This window comes from Notolabrus celidotus, chromosome 17 (genome assembly GCF_009762535.1).
Source record: "Notolabrus celidotus isolate fNotCel1 chromosome 17, fNotCel1.pri, whole genome shotgun sequence".
In the NCBI taxonomy this organism is placed as follows: domain Eukaryota; kingdom Metazoa; phylum Chordata; class Actinopteri; order Labriformes; family Labridae; genus Notolabrus; species Notolabrus celidotus.
The window spans coordinates 4,915,265-4,941,111 of record NC_048288.1 but is presented as its reverse complement, the minus strand read 5'-3'; the positions used below and the strand labels follow the sequence as shown (position 1 = coordinate 4,941,111).

The window sequence follows — 25,847 nt, the reverse complement described above, 5'->3', positions numbered from 1 at the left end:
GCCAAGCTGCCATGCTCTCTAAACCAGGCAATAAACTACATGGATTCTCTCTCTCTCGCTCCAATCTCACTCTCATCTTTCTTATTTACTGCTCTCATCTCAGATTTTATGCAAGGCTCGTCTGTCTGCTCACACAGACGCCTTCTTATCGCCTCTCTCTGTTTCTCTGTCATTCCGGCTCCCAGTGTTTGTACAAATCCTCCGCTGTGATCACTGGCTGCTCTTAATTGGAAGCACATTGTTAGTGGTGCGACTGATGAAGCCTGATGCTTTATGAGCGCTTCCCCCACATGGGCTGTGCCAGACAGTCACAGCAAACAACATCAATCTCTGCTTCTGCTCCTCGATGCATTTCAATGTGCACTGAAACTTTAGAGTGTTCAGATATCATTTAAGATAGTGTGAATGAAGAAAGTTTTAAAAACAGACTCATAAAAATTAAGACTTTAATAAGTTTTTTTTCATCAATGTGAGCTGCTTCATATACATGCATGTGAATAATATACCAGTTTGAAGTGCACTTACTGAAGTGCAGTACTTTAAACTGAAGATGGCGCTCCAAGAAGCAAGAAACCACTGTAATGTGCAAAGCAAGCTGGATCGAGGCGGGTCAGGCTTGTGACATCACTTTTTATATTTTACTGTTTGTTTTTTAAATTAATTTAAGTGACGTTAAAATACCTTTTGAAGCGCTGGTTTGATTGAAAAGTTTCTTCAGTTCAAGACGACAAGTAACCGGCAGAGGGAGCTGGTCAGAGTCTAGAGATTTAGTCATGGGCAGTGGGTCTGTCTGTACCTCACTACTATCAATGCTACCAAGCTCTGAGGTTAACTAACACATGGATAACTGGCAGGGTGGCAATGCCATGCATGGTTCTAGAAAGAGCTTCACATCTGCATAGAAACTGCACATTGCTGAAGACAACAGAAGTCTTCATGCAGGAACAAAGTTCAGACCTTTTTCATTCTTGGAGCACTACAAAATATACCAGTGCTACTTCTATTCTTGGTTTTACTGTAATAAATTTAAGAACGGGAACACACAAGACATATTTTCTTGTCGTTGAAACTTGAATTTTGGTGCAAACCATAGACTGAATAATAAACGGTCAGAGTCTCTGTGACGTCACCATTGGGTTCTGAAGCAGAGTTTTGAAGCCTACGGTCCACGTTTACCATATTTGAAATGCAGCTACAGTCAATCAAGTCAACCATGCCCTTATTTAGGCAAAACTGTTTTCTGAACCAGGGTGTAAACGTGTTTATTTCTGCTGTAAAGATCAGCCTCTTTGAATGGGTGTGTATGTGGTTTCTGGTGTTTCTGCAGCCAGCCTCAAGTGGACGCTTGATGAACTGCAGTTTATAACACTTCCTCATTAGCTTCATATTTTAAAACCAGAGGTTGCCTCTTGATGCAAGCCTAATATCACATGGTCTTACAACACGCACATTACTCCATCACTCATGCAGGAGCCTTTTTTTCAATTTTTAAGAGGTGTCATGTGGGCTGTAGTTTTTGCCTCACCGTATACTCTTCTGGAGGATTGGAAAGCTGGAACAAACCGCCTGTATCATGCAGCAGGAATATTTTTTAAAATGCATCACAGTACACATGCAGGAGCATCTTAGAGACAGTTATACCAGGAACAATGTGGAAAATGATGATGACCTGAGGGTTTTGATGGGTTTGGATTGATATAAATAAGGATTGCTTCTTCAAAGACATTTTTTTATCTGACTATTATGACTAGTATATCAATAGTTCTAATTTTCTACTGTTTATATGCTGATTTTAAAGACACAAAATATGAACTTCTACCTGGAAAGGAAACACTGAGAAGAAATACTTAAGCTGCTACAAATGTTACAAAACATTGGGATGATTTAAAGCACCATAACACCAATGAAATAGATCTGTTAAGCTGAGATATGGACACATGGCTATGGTCATAGTTGGACCTCTTAATCATTATGCAGCCCCTTTCTTTTTAAAGCTCTTATAAGAATGTGTGCTCCAGATCTCAGAGCATGCAGCTCTCTTATTCCTTCCTCAGTTTTCTGAGCTGTTTATTTGCTGCTTTGTGCCAACAGTTGAGTGATGCCCACTGTTTTTCATGCTGAAGCCAGATAATGACGGTTCTGCTGCAGCAGCGCCAGAACAAGTGTGTTTTGGCCAAAGCTTTGGCACTGACGGATATCAGTAAGGTGTCAAGGACATTCCCCTTGAGGAATTATTTTCTTATTAGTATTATTTTGAAAAAGAGGGGTTGCATGAGGTACTGGTCATCAATAAGTCAATTAACCAAAAGGGATACCGGTGAACTCCGGCCCTTTAAAAAACCAGGCAAAGAACAGGGACGGGATATTCAAAGCATTTTCATCACCATTCAAGTTTGCATACATCTTCTTCTGCCTGTAGTGCTCTGATCATTTGTTCAGGTCTTTGATGTATTAATCAACTTGACTTCAGCCCAGTACGCTTCCATATTGTGCATTCTGATATCAGTGCATCTACGTTTCAGGTCATTTTAAGCTACAGATGCTGAATATCATCTGGTTATTGTTATTTCAGCTTAGACTTCCCCTTCAGCAACTAACACCGACAGTATTTTGATGAAGTAACCATATCACATAGATCATAGTTTATGTCACTATGCAATGAAAACAAAAGGAAGACTTGCTCTGAAGATGCACCTCCATACGGCCCTTCTTGTTTTTGGATTTAACTTCTGAAAATTGAAGAAAGCGGGTAAAACAGCAGCGTTAAACGAAGCAAGGAACTCTGGATGGTGAGTGATGCAGACTGTATGTGAGCCGCTGGTATCATCTGATTCAGAAAGGTCCTGAAGTACTGTTATAACAGCGTCCCACTCCTGAAAGCAGGAGCTCTCTGAGTTCATGGGCTCACAGTTTACAGACCAGCACCACCAGGTAACTTAGGATCTCTCCTGCTCTCTGTTGAGTCTTGTTTGAGGGCGGTTGTAGTTTTGAAGTGTGCAGACTCAAACAGCTGATCAGTAGCTGCAGGCAGAGGAACAAATGGGCCTTCTGGCTGCAAATTAAAGCGCTGAGTGTGCTAAATATAGCACACACTTGCAAAATGATTGGGTCCACATTCCTTACAAAGAGCTAAATTATGTCTTAAAAAATGACCCTGTCTGTAGGGTTCATAGTCTAGCTTCAGTCGCCTGGTTTATCTACAAGGGGCCGAGCTGACTGAGCCCTTCTATGGGTGATATACTGACTATTATCAAGTACCTCATACCCCTATGCAAAAACACGAACTGTCCCTTTAACTTCTGACTCACATCTGATTCACTGCAAGTCATCAGAGCTAAATAACCCATAAATTGTGCAAACTTTAACATTGAATTTGTTGGAACACATTTGTTTTGTTCTGAAGAACTTTGTAGCAAACAATATTAGACCGTGAATCTAAATTTCTCTCCTCCTTCTATCTCCCCCCACCTTTCTGTGGAGCAAAATGTCATCCCCCCATGTGAAGCCGTGGCACTCATGCTGCTCTGGAACAGTAGGCCGTGTAATCATAATAAACTTCTTTAATAAAGGCATATCTAATGACAAAACCTTCACACCGTGTTGATCGCTGTCAGTGATAGCAGCAGAAGAACGACACAGAAAAGATATCCCCTTTGCCACCAGTAATGAGATTTATCCACTGAATGTATACGGCTGCCATGCAAATATCATGACATATCTGTTGCCTTATAGATGTATGATTTTCATACATATGGCATTTTGGGTAGGAGGGTAGGAGAGCAGGGGAGGGGAGGGGGGGTGGCAATAATGAAATGAAATAAATTAGGAATGCTCATAATAAAGGAAAAGGAGAGAATGGAGAAGGAGACACTATGGAAGAGGCTTTCATTCACTGTTTTTATCTCACTCCATGTTATTATATTCGCTCAATCAAAACCCTTCTTATGCATACATCTATATGAACTGCCTCTCTCTCTCTCCCTCTCCCTCTCTCCCCCTCTCTCTCTCGCTCATTCGCAATTATGAGCGAAAGACAAAGAAAAGCGATTCATCTTTCTGTCGCGGCCCCTTAATGATATCATTAAAATGACTGACAGCTTTGAATAGCATTGGAAACCTACCCCAGTCAAAACAAATCTGATCCGTTTTGGAAACAGAGCCTGCCGCTTCGTTAGGGGAGGGGCTGCAACATGAGTGTGTGCATGTGTGTGAGGTGGGAAAGAGGGGAGGGGGGTTGTTAATGAGGGAGACCTCAGGGGGTCACACAGGGGGTGAGGGGAGCACAGCGCCACAGGCAGGTGCCCCCCACAAATACCCTGCACCGCACATACACACTTTCCTTTCTCACATCCATCCGTCAGCCAATCCCATCTGTGCCACATTCACTTTAATGGCCTTAATGAACATAATAAATATATCTCCTCTCTATTGATGAATGCTGTTTGACAGCCATGGGGGTGGCAAGCAGGAGAGGATGGGCTGTTGATTGGAGTGTAATCATTGTTAAAGGCCCAGCATGAATAACGTATTCTGATTAAAGAAGAGACATCACACACACACACATGCACACACACACACACACACAGGAACACAGGAACACACAGGTGGCTTAGCCCACAGGGTGTTTCATTCACAAGTTGGCACTCCAGCTGTTATTATCATCATCAGCTTTGTTCAGGCTAGATTGTGTGTGAAAGAGCCAAACAGGTTGGGCACTGTTTTGTCAGATGTGAATGCTAAACTCTGATCAGCTGCTGGAAGCACATAAATGTATGCACTTATATGTACGGTCACGCATGCACACACACACGCACACACACACACACACACAATCATGACTCACCTACTCTCATCCTGAAGGGCGCCTTGGTCTCGGATCTTGGCCTGCAACAATTACAAAACAAAAAAACAGAACCTGTTTGTGATCGCCTTCTTTTTACTCTTCCCGTCTTTGTTCGTCAGTTTTTCCACTCTGCACTTGTTCACCTTGAAGCGCTCCGCGTCTCTCTCCTTCTCGTTCGCCACTTCTTTCAGTCTCTTTACCTCCGCGTTCAGCGTGTCATTAGCCTCCTGAAGATGTCTGCCAAAGCGAGAGAGATGCAGAGACGTAGTTAAACAGAGGAATATACACGGAGAGGCAGACACACAGGGAAAGACAGACATCCATTATCATCAAGAGACGCTTGTTAACATGGCAGGCAAACTATCCCGCTGCAGAACGGCAATGCTGTCTGTGCCTCTCTGCTTCTAAAGGGCCTTGAACTAGGCAGAATCTCCGAACACACAAACACACATCCTCATCCATATAATGAAATGCTATGCCTCCATAGCCATTAGTTAGTCACCTCTGTGGCTATTTATTTACATATCTCACCAGACAATCGATGCTCCCTGTCAAAAACTCCTGACAGAAGTTCTCACTGATTTAACTTTATGAGACATCAAGAGGCTAAAATGAATTTAAAGGGAGAGGAAGCTTCTCTGTTTATTTAAAGTAGAAGAAGGGAAACTTCTTTGAAATACAACTTTATGCAGCTCTTGTGTTCCAGGTGCAGAAAGACTTTAAGTATAGCTACAGGTTAGCATAACAAAAAAATAAGAACAAAACACACACACACACACACACACACACACACACACACACACACACACACACACACACACACACACACACACACACACACACACACACAAACACTGAGGGTGAGTTTAAAGAGGGAGAGAGAGAAAAGGAGACAGACAGACAGTTGTGCGGCTGCTGCTGCCGCTGCTGCTGGGCGGGGCTGAGGGAAGTACGGCACCACAGGGGGGGTTAGCATGACAGAAGACGGCTAGACTGCTTTGATCTCTGGAAAGAGGAATATGTCACGCCCCATGTCTGTGTTCACCTACGTGTGTGTGAGTGTGTGTAAGAGTCACGATGATGAAGACATGCAGATTGACTGTCAGGTGTGAGTGAATCAGAGAGTCAGTCTGAATCACTCTTACTTGGTAAAGACCATAGACTGTATAAAATATGGACGTAGTATCTGTGACGTCACCCATCTGTTCCTAAGAGCTGTTTTGAAGCAAATTGACGGCAGCAGCCATATTGGAAATGCTGAACTCAACTAGGCAGAGTGTGACGTAGTGTGAGCCTCTTAGACAATGGCTGTGTGTTCCTGACCGGGAGTCACGTCAGTCATGTCCTTATTTGGGCAAAACTCATAATCTTAATATCTTCTTAACCGTCATGTTAGAAAAAAATTCACCCCCCGTACAGTGTGTGCCATTAGAGAGATTAGCTTTGTAGGGCGAATCTGTTTTTTGAACCAGGCTGTAAACATGTTTATTAATGCTGCAAAGATCGTCTTTTTCCCATTCATGTCTACGTGGTTTCCGGTGTTTCTGCAGCCAGCCTCAAGCGGATTTTCGATGTATTGCAGTTTATACCACTTCCGCATTGGCTTCATCGTTTGAGACCGGAGTTTGCCGCTTGGTAAAGACACACACTGAAACACACACTCGCATACTCTGATCACACTCCTCCGGTAGAGAAGGTAACCAAATCAGCAGGTGATGTGAGCGGAGGTATTCTGCCCACCTTTAATAGTCGCCTTTAGTGAAATATTTAACCTCTCAGGCTTCAGACACACTCACTCAATAACAAGAACCTTAAACCTGAATGTTCTACCCACTCTTTCTCCTCTGTGATGATTAGCAGCACCTTGTTTTGGGCCTTCATCTGGGCAGTGAGGCTCTTGTTGGAGGACCTGAGAGGAGAAGACAGACATCTGAAAACTAAAGGAAAGCTGTTACACTTCAAAGGTAAGAGTTTTATGAAGGAGGATGGATTAACCAGCAGCAACCTCTGGTACTGAAAATGAAGTGATTGTGGAAGTGCAAAAAAACTGCAGTTCTTGAGGATAGCTGCAAAAGACAAGGTCTTGTGTTGAACCGTCCAATTTCACAGCACAATTAAACATATTTAAAACACAGTTCTACAAAAAGTGTTGGTTATGAAGCTATTTTATTTTTTGTTACACTGTACAAAGAGTGAACTTTCTTAAAATGCAGCTGCTAAGATCATATCAAGACCTCTTTGCCTGTTTTAAAGACGATCAAAAGTCAGTTGAGTCAGCATTTCCAATATGTGGCCTGCCATCTTTGGGCACCATAACATCTCTCCAGAGAGCGATGGGTGAGGTCACATAGACTACGCCCATATTTTATACTGTCTATGAGATAGTCTCGTAAACATTGTTTCAACCAATGATCATTGAGTGAATCTTGCACGTATCATTGACATCAGTCATAGTTTGAGAGGAGGCGTTATGAAGTCGGTATCATATTGGAAACGCCAACTAGACCTAGCTTTTGATTGGTTACAAACTAGCAGAGAGGCGGAGTTCAGCCTTGTGGCAAACAAGAGTGTCTGATCACTATGTAGATCTATGCACAACTCTGAGCCTTGGTATAATCAAAGTGGAGGATTCTTAATGAAATGAACCCACCATATATTATATATCAATCAATCTTTATTTATATAGCAACAAATCCCAACAAACGTTCGGCAGACTCTTTCCTAACAGAGCAGGTCTAGACCGTACTCTATGTTCTATTATTAACAAAGACCCAACATCAAGACAGGATCAGATCCAGTTCCATCTTACAGACAGGACTCAGTCTGATCTCATCTTAATCCACCATGAACAGAGCACTTTGCAGCATTTAGCAAGTTACAGTGGCAAGGACAAACTTCCTTTAACAGGCAGAAACCTCCAGCAGGACCAGACTCATGTTAGACACACATCTGCTGAGACTGTGTTGGAGAGAGGGATAGAGGGAGATGAAGAGAGAGAGAGAGAGAGAGAGATGATAGTGGTGAGACAGACAGTAGTAGTTGTAGCAGCTGGAGTCTGGCACGTCTACAGCAGAGATCCAGAGGAACCTACGAGACAAGGGAGCTCAGGGACTCCAGAAAGGTCTATAGTGCAATAATTGATAAAGAAATCGGCTTTTGAGACTAGAACTGTATTCTATAAGCAGCTGTGAACAGGTTTAAAGCTGCTATCAAGATAAGGGGAACTGAAGGTTTTTGCACTTCCTCACTGGCTTCATTTTAAACATCCAATCATCAATCTAATGATCGTTGTGATTCTGAAGCATTCAGTGTTATTTAGTGAATGTGCTGACTTATCGTCTTTTTTCTTCTTCTGAGGACACAAACCCAACACTATTATTTGCATTAATGAAACAAGACACTTCTTAATAAATAATGTTGTAGTGTTCCTTTGACATTCTCTGAAGAAATACACATCAAAAAATGTTTAAAGGAAACATTGAAAAGTAGTTTTCAGTACAGATAAAAGCATCACAATCTTACTTTTGATCAGTTATCCATCGGTTCACATTCGTCATGACCAGCTGGCTCTCGTGGCGAAGGTTTGTGTTGTCAGACTTTGTCCCCTCCAGCTCTGATCGGAGTGTTTCCACCTTAAAATCACAGAGAGAATTGTCCACGTGATATGCAACAAGGTAAAATGCTGGGCTAAGTTTGTTTTCACATTTTCCTCAAATACCTACATGCTGAAAAATAACTGGTGGCCCAATTTGCTCTCCATTATTGAGAACTGTTCTGAGGAAATTATGTTAATTAAGCAATTAACATCCATCACAAGTGTATGTGTGGTGCAGGGAGCCAACGGTGTGACACAAAGAAAGGTAAAATAGAGCTACATGAGACTCTGATAGATTTAAAGAAAGGACAAGGTGAAAATAAATGTCACAAAACAGCATACAATATTAACACATGAGGAAATTAGGTAAATGGAGAATAATGGGGGATGAAAGAGATGGCATTTGCAGACACAGGTATAAATAGCAGGGCGAGGTATTAAGCAGTTGCAAAGGATGAAAGACGGAGGATTGGGGAGAGCAGCAGAAGAGGAGATTGGAGAGAGGAGCAGACAGGTGAGGGGTGAAAACAGGAATGGGATGGCTCTGGCCAAACTGCTGACTTTTTCATTCTGCTTATCAGCACAGACCTTTCCAGGCCTAAACTCTGGAGACCCTGACACATTACCTTTATCGACATGGAAACACCTTGATATAACATCCAATCTTTCCGTAAAAACTTGGGCAAACATGGGAAAAGAAGTTTTAAATATGTGGCCCATGATTTAGGTGACCAAAAATGTCACATGATTAACCTAAAATGTCAAAATAGCATCTGCTGTGGGAGCTGAATCTGTGTGGTTGTGTGTTGTGAATGTCATTTCACAAATAATATTGATAAATATTTCATATTTACTTGTAATTATCAGTGGTTGAACAGTGTGTCCAAATACTGCAGGCCACACCTGAATGAGATGTAGGACTACTGCTTATTAACCTTTAAATTAAAATTAAAATATAACCCTGTTCATTGCCAGAGGTCAAATACTTCAAGGTTATTTTGAAATGTCTTTGAGGTAAGCTGGTTTTTGATGACTGCATCATAACACCAGATCTACAGTTCAAATGGTCACATATCTATGACAAAAATATAGGTATCAGTTGAGATGGAGATACCTTAGCTTTTGCTTCTGTGTTCTTTCTGAATGAGGCGTCATAGCCGGGCTGGTGAAGGCAGATTATGTTAAAATGTTCTGCAGCACAAAACAGATGGAGCAACATCTATTTCTATTTCTGACGAATGTGAACCGATGGATAACTGATCAAAAGTAAGATTGTGATGCTTTTATCTGTACTGAAAACTACTTTTCAATGTTTCCTTTAAACATTTTTCGATGTGTATTTCTTCAGAGAATGTAAAAGGAACACTACAACATTATTTATTAAGAAGTGTCTTGTTTCATTAATGCAAATAATAGTGTTGGGTTTGTGTCCTCAGAAGAAGAAAAAAGACGATAAGTCAGCACATTCACTAAATAACACAGAATGCTTCAGAATCACAACGATCATTGGATTGATGATTGGATGTTTAAAATGAAGCCAGTGAGGAAGTGCAAAAATCTTAAGTTCCCCTTATCTTGATAGCAGCATTAAACATGTTTACATGTGTTTTTAAGAGCCGATTACTTTATCAATTATTGCACTATAGACCTTTCTTGTTTCCCTGAGCTCCCTTGTCTCGTAGGTTCCTCTGGATCTCTGCCGTAGACAGCCTGCTGCTGTGGACGTGCCAGACTCCAGCTGCTACAACTACTACTATCCGTCTCACCACTATCATCTCTCTCTCTCTTCATCTCCCTCTATCCCTCTCTCCAACACGGTCTCAGCAGATGTGCGTCTAACATGAGTCTGGTCCTGCTGGAGTTTTCTGCCTGTTAAAGGAAGTTTGTCCTTGCCACTGTAACTTGCTAAATGCTGCAAAGTGCTCTACTCATGGTGGGTTAAGATGAGATCAGACTGAGTCCTGTCTGTAAGATGGATCTGATCCTGTCTTGATGTTGGGTCTTTGTTAATAATAGAAAATAGAGTACGGTCTAGACCTGCTCTGTTTGGACAGAGTCTGAGGAGAACATTTGTTGGGATTTGGCACTTTACAGATAAAGATTGATTGATTGAGAAGTTGTTCCATTGCACTTTCACCTCCCTTAGTAGTAACCATTATGTCTGTTTTGTTTTTGTTCAATAGGTTTTTACAAAGAAAACATACAAAACAGTTGTTAAGTCTTATAGCTGCAGCAGCAACTCCAGTCATGGAAACTGCACCTTTAAATAAAGTGTGGTTAGTTTCTCCTCTATATGGACCCCCATCATGGTTGTTGACAAAACTGACGTCAGAAATCCAGCCCCTTCTTAATTCTGATTGCTTATGGGTGGAAAACTGACACTGACCTGAGCGACAGTGATCCAGAAGTTGAATCATTTAAAACTGAGAGTAAACAGTGACAAGAAACGCTGGCATCAAGGGTGTTTTTGTGCTGGAGATGCTGCAAGCTGAAAACACCAAACTACAGTAAATTGGTTTTGCTGCCAGTGTAAAGAAATGCTGTCAGTGGACACAGGCCCTTAAACTGGGAAATGTCTGGTCTCTTCTTCTGCTCTGTCATTGTCACCACTGCCCTGCTGTTACTTACAGCCACACCACATCCCCAGTATCCACCTGCAGGCTCTGATCAGGGCTTAATTGATCAAATCACTCTCATTTCTGTGAGACAAATTTGCAAAGAGTGACGAGACACTAAATATTAGTCTGATGCTGCTGTAAACATTTGAAACCTTAACGCACGAGTTGTCTGAATGGAATAAGTCCAAGCTGAAGGAAGTGAGGCAAAGGTCAAAGAAAGACGGTTTGACTTTGTCTGAGGTTGACAGAATCTGTGACATGATGCTCGGGAGACCTCCAGTATGTCACTACAATGCGAGATAATAGAGAGAAAGCTCAGTTCAGAGAGTAATTCCTCAACAAACAACAGTCTGGGCAGCCTTAGATGTAAAAGGAAGTTGTGAAGACGACGGTGACAGATTATCAATAATTCAGATGATGAAGAATTACACTCTTAATTATATTTTAAGGACGAGCTGCATTTCAGCAAATAAAGCCATTAAGGAACACTGAGGGAACAGCAGAATTCAATCAAGAAAATCATTGGATTTGAAAAGTAAACTGAGTCAGAGCATCAATTATAATTACATTTATCAAGAGGGGCATAAACACTCTGAATCTTATGTTGTTTGTGATTTGATTCCTGTTTTGTCTCGTGCATCCACACATTTGATGTTAAGGAAGTTTCTGTTGTGAATCAAAACACGTGTAAATAATCCACAATTAACGAAGCACGCAAAAATGTCAACTCCCACGATTTAAGAACTCATGCATGTGCACACTCCTGCGCATGTACGCGCACACACGCGTCAGCAGTCTCTGTGCACGCTGTAATGACAGTAATTACCTGTGGTCTCACATTAACATCTCCCTCCTGACTGTCTGACTGGCTCGCCTGGTGGAGGGATGTAAATCGCAGCGCAAGTCTGATGTTGTGATTATGACTAAATTACACACCATCACTCTGTTTCCACCAGTGTCAAGGGAGGCAGTGAAAGGGTGTGTGAGAAAGAGGAGGGGTGGTGTGAGAGAGGGAGAGGGAGAGAGACATTTACAGAAAGGGGACAAAAGAGGTGCGATTGCAAGCGGGGGGAGGAGTAAAGTAGCGTACCTGCTTAACATTTAGATTGGTTTTGTTGCACAAATATTTTAGCTGATGATGGGGGCTAAAAGGGGCAACAAAATGCATTTGGGACACTTATAACCAAGTTGGTGATACCAGCGCTCCTCTCAGGTTTAAGCTGGAGAGTATGAGTCGACTAACACGGTGCTGGAGAAGAATTCAGCATCTTTGCAGCTGCTGTTGTAGAATTTTTCAATTTGATAGAAGGCCAAGTTGTCCACAGCCCACACTTTCTGTTGAAGAAAGATGGACTTTGTGCACTCACCATCTTTTTCTGAACTTATTCATCTGAATGTAATTCACAACAAACCGCAAAGCATACCTGCAGACAGAAGAGAAAAAAAGATCAGAGGCACTTTTGGAGTCAATGGCTTTTCCATCTTGTCTATTCTCCGTGGAGAAGCTGTGGACGGGTATCACGTTGCACATTAGCTTCACAGCACCAGGACAAAAGTGCTGTTTTTTTTACTGAAACAGAGCAAACTGTCCAAGGCTTCAGGATAAACATAATTCAAAGTGAACTTTTCAGGAAAGAAAAAAAGTTGAAAATGAAGATGAGGGAAAAATCAGAAACAGATCGCCTGGTTGTTGCTTCCACCGCCATCAAACCGCTGGAGCCGAATACGAGCCATTACTCTGTTCCACTCAGCTCATCAGAGCACATCCTCTCATCAAATTAATGAACACATTTATTGTTAAACACGTTTTTATAAAACATTCATTCATTCTGTCTAATTAAAAGACCCAACAGGCCTGACATCACTTAAATATGCATACTTATCACTCACAGGGTCTGAATTAAAGATCTGCGGCTATGTGTGTGTGAGTGTGTGTGTGTGTGTGTACTGTATGCGTGCATGTGAGTGTATGATGGCAGCAGAGAATGAGGTTTTCCTAAGCAGGTCTTCTCACTCTAGGCTTAATGGCGATAATCATGGCGTGACCCAACATTAAGACAGTGTGTGCGTGTGTTTGTGTGTGTCCCACTCTCCCTAATGGTGACGATGATGACATGTTCTCCATTAGACTAGTCAGTGGGCCACGGCAGATCTAGCATATTAATGATGCTGATGATGGCTTCTTTAATTACCTTCATCTGCTGCTGCATGGCCCGACTCCTTTCCCCAAGTCCTTTCATCATACACTCTCCTACGCATGCTGCTGGGTTGTTTATCAGCGGCTGCCATTACTGAAGTCCCCTATCTTGCATCTAGCCTGCATGAGCACGACGACATTAACAGCCTTGGTAGGAGTTTCCTAACTACTTCTCAGTCAGATGAAGCTCCATCGTCAAGGAGGTCTCTTTTCAATTCATGGATTCTCCAAGGAGACATAGATTAGTCTATACCATGTTCAGTGTGTCACCTTGCTTACTGAACCTCTGATCACACTGCAGTTTCCCTCAGAATAAGTGATCCATCTATTATTTCTATTATCAGTTCAGTTTATATATAAATTGAGTTTTGTTTTCTAACTTATTCCAGAGTGCGTTCACAAACAACTTTCATTTGCTCTCTTTTTTTCAGCTTTCAGCTCTTTGTACCAAGCGGCAACCTCCGGCTACGAGAATTGAAGCCAATGCGGAAGTGTTAAAAGCTGCAGTTCCTCGAGTGTCCACTTGAGGCTGGCTCCGGAAGTACAGGAAACCACATACACACCAATTCAAAAAAGCCAATCTTTACAGCAGAAATAAACATGTTTACAGTCTGGTTCAAAAGACAAGTGTAGTCTGGATAGCTCATTTCTTGATCTGCACACACTGAACGGGGGCTGAATTTTTTCATAACTCAGCAGTTTAGAATATATTAAGATTACAAGTCTTCCATTATGAGAGGAACAGCTGACTTGATTTACCTCACACTAGCTGGACACATGTTAGGTTGAGTTCAGCATTTCCAATATGGCACCCATCAGCGATTGGCTGAAGAAGAACAGCGCTTCAGGAAGAGGTGGATGACGTCACGGATACTACGTCCATTTATTATACAGACTATGATCGTACACACACAGCAGCCTGTCCACCTCCAACTGTTCCTCTCTCCTGTATATGTCTGATCTTGATTCACATTAATGGCGATGCCAGAATAACACCACTCTCGTTTTAAATGTTTCAGTTGATTTAGCGTTATCACAACAGGTGAGGTGTTCACAGTGATTCTAAGCTAAGCTAGTGCAAAATAAGATCAGCAGCCTCCAGCTGCACTAAGCTTTGAAAACAGCAGCATGAGAAGGTTCATGTTGAGTGTAAGACGTGACACTTCAGTCAGTGCATTAACAGGAGGGATGTACTGAATGACCTCCCTCTCCAATCCCCTGCAGTGTGTCGGGCCCTGGGGCAGAGTAGGATGATAAATGCTAATCATCTATATCATTGATCATGGATTGTGATCTCATAAGGATTAAAATAATAATAAAAAATATGGTAAATCAGCATTTAATCTGAAAACATACTTGAGCAGTCCACCAGGTATCGTGTATTTGTTGGAAACACAGGACTGTTTTTAAATTAGATAATTATTTTGCCATTTTCAACAGCATTTATCTCTGAAAAGTTGGATGTTGGATAAGGATGTTTTTCTTAGATAACATTTGGGTTTTGTAAGGTTTAATTTTTACTGAAAAACAATCATTTGTAACCTGAGAGAGTAAAAAATGATCAATATCATCATGCAGAGAAGGTATTATGTATGTTCTGTAATAATTAAGTATCAATTCAAACTAGGGGTGTCGATATGGCAAAAAAACCCAAACACATTTCATTTAATTTGGTGACAGAATCACTTTTAAAACATTTTATTTAAACAATTTTTTCCAAGACTTTTTAGTAAGGCACTTACCAGTACAACTTATGAACTTATTTAAAAAATATGGTTCTAAAATATATAGTAATAAAAGAGTGATAGGCCCCTTCAGCCAAAGTACCTTTATGAACAGATTTAATCAGTGTCCTCTTCGGCCATCTCATGCAAAGTACAGAGGACATTAAACAAGAATGATGACATGGTTAAGACTACAAATACACTCAGACTCAGACTTTGTTGCTGAATTGAAAAATGAACGATGGTTTGAAAAGGTAAACAAAGACACAGCTCAGGTTAGGTGAACCCTTGCTATAGAAAAGCTCCCTTGTCTAATAGGCTACTCTGAGTTGCTGCCTTGGACCTCATGCTGCTGTGGACGTTCCAGACTCAAGCTGATATGGGCGTGCTGGACACCAGTGGCAACAGATAGTACTACAACTTCTACCATTCTTCTCACCACTATCATCTCTCTCTCTCTTCATCTCCCTCTATCCCTCTCTCCAACACGGTCTCAGCAGATGTGTGTCTAACATGAGTCTGGTCCTGCTGGAGGTTTCTGCCTGTTAAAGGAAGTTTGTCCTTGCCACTATAACTTGCTAAATGCTGCAAAGTGCTCTGCTCATGGTGGATTAAGATGAGATCAGACTGAGTCCTGTCTGTAAGATGGGACTGGATCTTATCCTGTCTTGATGTTGGGTCTTTATTAATAATAGAACATAGAGTACGGTCTAGACCTGCTCTGTTTGGAAAGAGTCTGAGAATAACATTTTTGGGGATTTGTCGCTATACAAATACGATTGATTGATTAAATTATATATTGCTAAAGAAAAGCTGGCCTGTATAGCTATAACATCAGTCTACAGTTTCTGAGGCAGCACTCCAATGTAAATAACCAATAATAAATGCATGAATTTCAATTTCAAGTCAGATTTAAAGCGGCATCATTCACATGGTGATCTGTAGTGTCTGTTATAGGGTTGGTCCAGGAGTTGAGGGTGTTGCAGGTTCAAGTGTTGTGTAAACATTGCAGGACAACTATTGAAACGACTCTTCTTTCATTCTATTATAACTTATTACTTTCTGAAGCACGTAAAAATTAACATTGATCCTATAATTGGTGTCATTTCAGGTCAGACTTGTTTACCCTAAAATGAAAGACTTTCATTCAGACTTGAACAAAGTGCACCATGTGTGTTTTTAATTGGATGACTTCTCCCATAAAGTAAAAACCAAATCCAGAGACATTCATGAAGCCAATATTCTCAAAAAGGTAGAAAGTAGTCTAAATCATCAACTAATGAAGTCCGAACTCTGACCCTGAACTTTTAAAAATGTAATTGAGGTTTTCAGCCCCTCTCAGGATCTGAGGGAAACCTGTTGAAGGAGAGCAGGAGCAGCACTGAAGTGGACACAAACAGTATCAGACAGCTTCTATGACTGTATTTATCAGAGCCTCTTATAATAAAAGCAACAGATGTGAATGTGAAGGAATCCTGTCAGCGCAGACTAACGATGAGAAGTAGTCAAGGTTACCAGCCTGCAGCAGCTTTTTAGATTATCATGTCGTAGAGTTAGTCTTAATTTAAGTCTTTGGATAAAAACACCAGATAGCTCTTGTCACATTTGAGTCCTTTTTAGTCTATAAAAGGACTGTTCTGCACCTTTATGATGGTCCCCTACTGTACCTGTGGTGACAGGTGAGCCTACAGTTCACCTGCTCAGCTGTATCTTCATCTTTGACAATTCCGAGTTGATCAAAACTGTGAAAAGTCTTACTAAATATGCTCTCCAACATGTCACCAAACGAGCAAATGTCAAAAATTAAACAGATGTCACTTCAGTAGTTTGTTGTTGATTTGTTGTTGACGTGCATGAGAAAAAGTCATCAATGAAAATAAGAAAGATGCAAGTGACATTTTGTACACTGTGTGGAAGAAAGTCACGAATTTCAAATGTCTAACTTCCACCAGCTCCGTACTCTCTCGTCCGTCAACACCCACAGGTTGCGTTTTCAGAACACAGAACGGAGCAGGACCGCCGGACAGCTGGAGTCATGTGACCGAAGTTTTCCTGCAGTAATTACTGAATCAAGGATTCTCCTCCTCCTCCTCTCCTCATCCATGTTGTCTTTCTGGTCCTCTGAAAACCTCTGACCTGTTGACTCCAGGCCTGGCTCCGCTCATCATGACTTTGGTTTGTTGTTGTAGTTAAGTGAAATACAATCTGGTGATAACACAGAGTGTTTTATTCTGAAAATTAACTAGATGTTTTCATTTGGTTTTGGTGCCTGACTTCATGTCCCGCTCCATCTGCTCTGTTGAGATCAATGGGGAATGGGAAAAAGACGATCTTTGCAGCATTAATAAACATGTTTACAGCCTGGTTCAAAAAACGTCTTGGCCCTACAAAGCTAATCTCTCTAATGGCACACACTGTACGGGGGGTGATTTTTTTTCTAACGTGACGGTTAAGAAGATATTAAGATTATGAGTTTTGCCCAAATAAGGACATGACTGACGTGACTCCCGGTCGGGAACACACAGCCATTGGCTAAGAGGCTCACACTACGTCACACTCTGCCTAGTTGAGTTCCGCATTACCAATATGGCTGCTGCTGTCGATTTGCTTCAAAACAGCTCTCAGGAACAGATGGGTGACGTCACAGATACTACGTCCATATTTTATACAGTCTATGGTTGAGATTGATGTGTCGTGCTCCGGCATTCGGCAAAAATTAGAAGTCTTGTGTATCTGATCCGGAGGACTCCGACCTGCCGGATCAGAGACGCAGCCGGAACGCAATGGAGCGGTTCCAGTGGAAGTTAACACATTGACTTGAATAGAAACCTATAAGATCTGGTGCTGTGAGCGATCGGAGACGGACCGGACACGGAGGAATTCAGCCGTGACGGTCCACAACATACATTTTAGTCCCGTCTTGTCTTGTTCATAAAAAACAAAACATACTAGTGTCATTTTTTAGTTTTTTGATGAAGCTGCTTTAGCTTGTCATCAACTTCAACTTGGAAAAAAGTTGACGGACATTTATCGTCATCATTTTCGCTGACGAAACTGACGCTCACTTACACAACCAAACAGTTTTCATGATACATAACTCTCTACTTCAATATGCACATCTCTTTTTCTTAATCAGTGATTTTTCAGCATTCAAATTTTGAAAAACAACACAACGCCGTAAGAAGAGTTGATATAAGATTTCTCATACCTGATTGAATCTGAGGAAACTATGTCTGTACTCAGTGCAGTTAAAAGTATGTTGGGACAAAAGTGAGAATCATTCCATTCACTTGTAATATAAATAAGTCAGACTTTCTGCTGAACAGAGGCCTTTATATGAAATGTAGGGCATAATATATAGTTGAAAGACTCGCACAGAATAGGAAAAGATGGTGAGATGGTGATGTGGCAAAATGGTGAAATGAAAAAGAAAGATTCGTTCAATAGTTTCCAATTTGACATTATTAATCATATCACTTTAAACTAATAACTCTTTATTCTTTCATCCTGAGAATGAGAGCAGCTCTGAATAGAGTGATATTACACAGCTCTCCTGGAATCTGCGAAGAGGGTTTTAGTCAAACCTGCAGCAAAGGTGAGATGATTAAAGGTTGGCCTTCAATAATCACAATAATAGCATTCTTACTTACTTTAAAAAATTAGACACTGTTAAATGAGAGGCTGGTGTGATTTGTAAAGACTAATTTAATCTCTTTTTTTTTCAAGTAGGTTGAACCTTGACCAAGGTCAGAAACACAAAGCGGAGAGTCTGAACTTGACCAACTGACATGAATTTGCGATGGCATCTTGTTAAAACTGTTGCCATTTTGTCAACGATGTCCAGAAAACTATAATTGACTTGACAAAAGAACGAGAGCGTAACAGCTTTAATATCAATGTTTCTCTTTGCTTCATTCTTGCTCTTTAATTAAAAGCACCATGCCTTCTTTGCCCCCAACATCCCAACATGAACTGCATCTACGAGACAGAAAAACAGACCCTCGACCTTCTGTGGGTGAATAAAGACGAGGAGCAGCTTCGAAGGACACACAAAGTTATGGACAACATGAGAAAAATCGTCCACTTTGTCTGCTCGACTGTCCGACCCATCATTCAAATGAATTACAGCAGTGTGGCCTAATGAGCTGTGTTTGAGGGTGACGTGACACAAGGACACACACACACACACACACACACACACACACACACACACACACACACACACACACACACACACACACACACACACACACACACACACACACACACACACACACACACACACACACACACACACGCTGAACAAATACAAAGTCCATTCCATGGTTAAACAGTCAGACAATTGGACCACTTCTCTTTATTCATCAACTAAACAAATGAGCTTCAATTGTCTGTCCTCATCTCTCCATCATCAAACCTGTGTGAGTGTGTGTAAATGGGGATCTAGCATGGGTCATTCTAAGCTAATTAGGCCAGGCCCTGGGCTTCTGTCAGGTATAATGAGTTAGATCAATGAACTGATAAAATGGCTCTGCGACAATAGAAATATTTCACACTCCTGCTGGGAAAGTTCACTCAGGCGGTCATATTTTCAAATACATTCATACTCATACACTTTTAAAGATCTGCATGTTACCCAAACACGAGCAGCTTAATCACCCGCCCCAAGATGGGACAGTTACTAATAACGGTAAGACCGAGTTGTACCGGCTCTGAGCTGGCATCAGAGGTGGTAACAGAGGTGAAATGACGTCACTGTATCTTTAAGAGCTCTTATAAGATAAGATGATAAGATAAGATAAGATAGTCCTTTAATCATCCCACATACGGGGACATTTAAGTGTCACAGCAGCAAAGTAGACAGTGCAAAAGAGTATAAAGTATAAAGTGAACAAGAGCCTATAAAATATCAATTATTAAAAAGTTATTAGCAATTAAATTAAAGAGGTAAAAATAAGCATATCTTACAACATATATATATATATATTATTGGTTATAGAGTCTGACCACTGCAGGAAGAAAAGACCTGCCATATCTCTCCGTGAGACACTACCTTATTTCATTACCCCTCTAGAACACTACGCTCCTAACATGCAGGCCTGCTGGTTGAACCAAAAGTCTCTAAAAGTAGTATGGGAGCAGGAGCCTTCAGTTATCAGGCCCCTCTGCCTTGGAATCAGCTACTCATCACGGTTGTGGAGGCAGACACCCTCTCTACTTTTAAGAGTAGGCTTCAAACTTTCCTTTTTGATAAAGCTTATAGTTATAGATCAGGCTTGGACCAGCTCTTAGTTATGCTGCTATAGGCTTAAGGCTGATTTATACTTCTGCGTCGCCCCTACGCAGCAGGAGCTGACACGGATATGAGCACCACATACTTGAGCGTCGCTGTGTCCATGTCTCGCAGCAATTCTCCACCCAAATGCTTGAGGGGAGTGCGTTCTCTCTCCTTCCGGCCCTGTTACAATCTCTGTTTCCTTTTCCACAGAGATTCAGAGCGTGTTATGTTAATCTACAGCTGTTTCATGTTGCTGTTTATCATACAGTAATGATTACATGAAGAATGGAGAGGAGTTGATTCTACGCGTAGTTACATTTTAGTAGACCTCTGCATAGGTACGGGAGTTACGCTGACCCCTGGCGTAGGCTCTGCGATCGATTAGACGCAGAAGTATAAATCAGCCTTTAGACTGCCGGGGAAACTGACAAACTGACACACTGGGATCCCTTCTCTGCCCTCTCCCCCTCCTATCACTTACTTTAACTCTCCCTGTCTGATTAAAGTTACTAACCATAGACCTTTCTGGAGTCCCTGAGCTCCCTTGTCCCCTAGATTTGCTCTGGCCTGGACATGCCAGACTGCAGCTGCTACAACTACTACTACCATCCGTCTCACCACTATCATCTCTCTCTCTCTCTCTCTTAATCTCCCTCTATCCCTCTCATCAACACAGTCTCAGCAGATGTGTGTCTAACATGAGTCTGGTCCTGCTGGAGGTTTCTGCCTGTTAAAGGAAGTTTGTCCTTGCCACTGTAACTTGCTAAATGCTGCAAAGTGCTCTGCTCATGGTGGATTAAGATGAGATCAGACTGAGTCCTGTCTGTAAGATGGGACTGGATCTTATCCCATCTTGATGTTGGGTCTTTGTTGATAATAGAACATAGAGTACAGTCTAGACCTGCTCTGTTTGGAAAGAGTCTGAGGAGAACATTTGTTGGGATTTGGTGCTGTAGAAATAAAGATTGAGATTGAAAGGCTGATGTTTTAGCAAATGGCGACCTCCGCCTTTAGTTAACTTAACAATTCAACACTATCACCCTTGTTAGTCAGCAACAGAAATACTATTTTAAACAAATTATTGCTATTTTAATTATTGTAAACTCATAATGCCGCTCAAATGTTTTGTCTACGCTCTAACACTGTGGCTCCAGTGATGCTATGATGCTCTACTCTCGCTCATGACGACAAGATGACGGATGGCATGTTGTAGTTCTACGCAGTTTGTCAGTATTATGATCTAGTAAATGGAAATAAAGTTGTAAGTAGGCTGTGTCTGGTTAAACGGACTTATAACCACTCAACCAGAGCAATGTGTAACCAGCACCGGCATGTGGACTTTAACCTGCAAAGAGGACTAAAGGCTGGTGGTGCTAGCTCTGCTAATGGTTGCCACACTCAGCCAACCGATTTGAAATTGTTTACCCTCAGACTTTATGATCTTGGTTTAAACATAAACTCTCTGATGTAAACATGAACTTTATGATCAGTGAGTCAGAATTTAAATTTCTGTTCAAGCGAAAAGGAAATGAGTTTCTTCAGAACACCCTTCGTCTTGGACCTTTTAGTTTCTCAGTTTCTCGCTCAATGATACACAAGCAAGAAGCATCTTTCAAACCAAAACGCACAAAATAAAAAAGACACCCCATGAACTCACAATGATTAAAAGCAACTACCTAATTGTTTTCCTGTAACATGACGTCAATAGCTTTAAAGATTTGGGGCAACTTGAGAAAAGTTGACGCAGATGAAAAACATGCTTCAAAACTTTGGCTGTTTGAAAACTTTTCTGCAAATTCTCATTAAAACTGTTTGAAATCTTGGACTCCGCGCTAAAGCAAGTTGAGGAAAACACACTAATGACTGTGATTGTGTGTTGTGTGTGTTGTGTGTGTGTGTGTTGCAGAGAATGAGAGAGAGGGCAACGGGGAGATGAATTATCCGACCAGTCACAAAAACATGCTTCATGTTTACAACGACTCCTATTTGAACTGGGCTCAAGATAACTGAGTGAGTGTTTGTCTGTGTGTGTGTGTGTGTGTGTCTGTGTGTGTGTGTGTGTGTGTGTGTGTGTGTGTGTGTGTGTGCATGCGTGCATGTGCGTGTGTGTGTGTGTGCGCTAGTGGCATGCATGCAAACACAAAATTGACTTGCCTCCAACATGTAGCGCTGATTTTACATCAGAAAAGAAACGCCAAACAAACCCAGGAAGCACAAATATGACTCCACATGTAACACGTACATCACATAAACACACACACACACACCCACACAAACACACAAACACACACACACACACACACACGCACACACTGCACACACTGCACACACAGAGACATATGCACAGAGACAGACAGAGCTATCTGAGGTTCAGCTACTGTGCACCGAGGCAATTTGTAATATAGATTTCCTCTATAGGCCACTGTAGTGTACCATTTACCATTTCAAAGCCTTTGATTTTTTTCCTCAGCGGATAATTCATCTTGTGTTGGTCAATAACAGAGATTGGGACCTAATGAAGGAGTCATAGTCAGAACGGCCATCACACCGGTGTTTAAACACTGTTCGGAGTCAAATACATTGAAAAGCTCATCTGCTGTTGAGATGATGGAAGAGAGCAGGGATGAAAAGAGGAAATGTAAGAGATTCCAGGAGCCATCCGCATCTCACACACACACACACACACACACACACACACACACACACACACACACACACACACAAAGATGTACACACACACACACACACACACACACACACACACACACTCCCTAACAGTGCTAAGTGCTAATGCTGGCATAAAACACACACTTTAAATGATCAAGCATTAGCTCCTGAATGCACAGCTAGATATTTCAAGCTTCACTCACTATTTATCTCCCTAAAGGCATTCTTCGACCGAGGAACTTTACCACAGAACTACGAGCGTTTTGACCGGTGGACCCAGGGTCTACATTTATTTCAGGGGTAGATAATCTTTTCCTTAAATAAAGATTTATTGAAGTTAATCATTCAAACCAAGTTGTAAATCAAATGAGGACTACAGGTTGTTGAAGTGTCTTGTTTTCTCTTTATGTGCACCAGGAGCTGTGAGGACTGATTTGATACAACAATTTTTAATGTGTCTTTTATTTTTATATAGTTATGTTTTGGGCATTTTTGCCTTTATTGGATAGGAAAGCTGGGAATGTAGGGAGTAGAGAGCGGGGGAAGACATGCAGCAAATGGTAGAGGCCAGGAGACAAACCTGCGAGGACTAAAGCTTCTGCATACGGGGCACACGCTTAGACCGCTAGGTCTTCTTTAAGCAAGTGTTTGACCTGACAGACCTGTTACAAAGTCTGTAAGTTGTTTGATCATCAGAGAGGATAACTGGATCATTTAAAACAGGTAGGGAGTAGCACTCTTTTGTTGTGTTGTATTTTAGTTAGCAGAGAAGGTGTGATGACAGTTCTGCAGATCCTCCAGCCAAATTGCTTATGTGGCGATATTTTGGCTTCACTTCTAACCATGGGAGGAAATGAAAGCCCGCTGTCAATGGTGGACTACTGCCTGTCTCAGTAGTGGATCAACTGATCAGTGTTTTACTGGTCCTGGGAATCACTTTTACTTTATGCACTAATTTAAAAATATAAAGGAACACCATGCTGCATTATTCACAAGGACAGAGTGAAGTAAGATCAGGGTGAGAAAGAGTAAGTGAATAAGAAGGAAGACGTGGAACACAAGAGAAAGACAAAGAGAGAGAAGGACAAATACAGGAGCACGGAGAGATAGAACTAAAGAAAGAGAAGAAATGAAGTAACTCTATTTATCCAAAATGCAAAATGAAGATCTGAGCGATCACCTCTGAGCACAGAGGCTTAAGACAGAACTCAAAGTTTGTCGAATCTAAATGAACATCACTTCCCCATCCTGACTTTACCCTTAATTATCCATTCTGCCTTTGTACAGCGGCGGCTCAGCTCTGACAACCGCTCTCCCCTGAGAGTCCCCCACCACCTCCCACCTCCCTACCGCACCCTCCCACCCACCACCGGCTCACAGCCGGAACATTAGGGAATATCAGGGAATATTACACATAGGAATTAACGCTCCAAATCACCTTGCCAGGTTTAGGTCCCACATACACCCCTCCCTGTCTTGGACAAGATAATCCTGGCTCTAGCACCGGATATATGCCACTAATCATCAAAAAAAAGGCAGGAGGGGGTGAGGGGAGAGGGAGGGAGAGGGAGGGAGAGGAGAGGAAGACCTTTGAGGGCATGGCAGGAAAGAGGGAAGAGGAAAGACACCATTACATACGGGTACCAGGGTTTGTGTTTTTGTTGTATAGCAGAAAGATGAGACAGTGGACAGATTAGAGAGTACTAAAATCATTTAAATACAGGGAAACCACCTGAGCTGTGCTCCAGACTGAGTTTAACAAACACTGAAGATGCTATTATTTGGCGAGGCCGTGTCACTCCGGTCCTGCGTGTGTTTGTTTACCTGCTCCTGTGCGTCCTGCTTCTCTCGCTCTGCCTGGAGTTTGTGATCAACAGCCTGCTGAAGATTCCTCCTGAGCTCCGCCACCTCCGACTCCAGCCTCGCAGCCAATGACCTGCAAGCACAGATGTGGATTAAGACACATTAAAATTAAGAAAACTAATAAAGAAATCATTATTTTGGTCACTCCAACACATGAGCAATTTTAAAAACCATCTTTTTGCACCGTTCGAACACATTTAGATTATTCTATTTCAATATTTAGTTCTTCATAAATCCAGATCAGAGTATTTAACATGGGCCAAGAAAGTAGTAAGTGTGTGTGTGTGTGTGTGTGTGTGTGTGTGTGTGTGTGTGTGTGTGTGTGTGTGTGTGTGTGTGTGTGTATGTGTGTGTGTGTGTGTGTGTGTGTGTGTGTGTTTGTTTGTGTGTGTGAGAGTGTGTGGCAGCCCAGCTAAGGGAATGTGAAGGGGATCAATATGAAGGGGTCTATTCCTGCCACGCAACTGTGCGTCTGTGTGTATGTGAGTCAGTTAGTGTCTGCAAGTGTGCAAGTGTGTGTGTGTGTGTGTGTGTGTGTGTGTGTGTGTGTGTGTGTGTGTGTGTGTGTGTGTGTGTGTGTGTGTGTGTGTGTGTGTGTGTGTGTACATGTGTGCGAGCAAGCCAGTGAGTTTGTGTGTGCCAGCTGGCCTGGCTACAGAGAGATCAATACGACAAATGATTACCATTTCCACAAACCTCCCTCCACAGCCTCGCTTCGGCCGCTCAGTGAGCCTCAACCCCCCTAACACACACACACACACACACACACACACACACACACACACACACACACACAAACACGCAAACACGCACACACGCACACACACACACACACACACACACACACACACACACACACACACACACCCACACGCACAAACACACAAACACACACATAGACCAAAACAAACAAGCCCTACTCTTGACCCACATCTCTAAAAGCAAATATATACATGCAATATTTAAAGTGCATGAATAGTGAAAATATTTAGGCCTTGTCAGGATGAAGTTCGAAGAAGCGTTAGTGTTTAATGGATTTACACTTAAAACACAAATATACAA

At 41.8% G+C, this 25,847-nt stretch overlaps 1 protein-coding gene across 1 annotated transcript in view; it reads right to left on the bottom strand.

Annotated features, from left to right (window-relative positions):
* The window catches only part of LOC117829367 (trichohyalin-like), a 151,585-nt gene that overhangs the window by 6,274 nt on the left and 119,464 nt on the right, over positions 1-25,847 (bottom strand). Inside the window, exons 21-25 of the mRNA XM_034706999.1 lie at positions 24,747-24,858; positions 8,366-8,475; positions 6,678-6,752; positions 4,987-5,080; positions 4,844-4,884 (exon numbers count right to left, since the gene is read on the bottom strand). Of these exons, the coding sequence (XP_034562890.1) occupies positions 4,844-4,884; positions 4,987-5,080; positions 6,678-6,752; positions 8,366-8,475; positions 24,747-24,858 (432 nt within the window). The remainder of the gene's footprint in view (positions 1-4,843; positions 4,885-4,986; positions 5,081-6,677; positions 6,753-8,365; positions 8,476-24,746; positions 24,859-25,847) is intronic.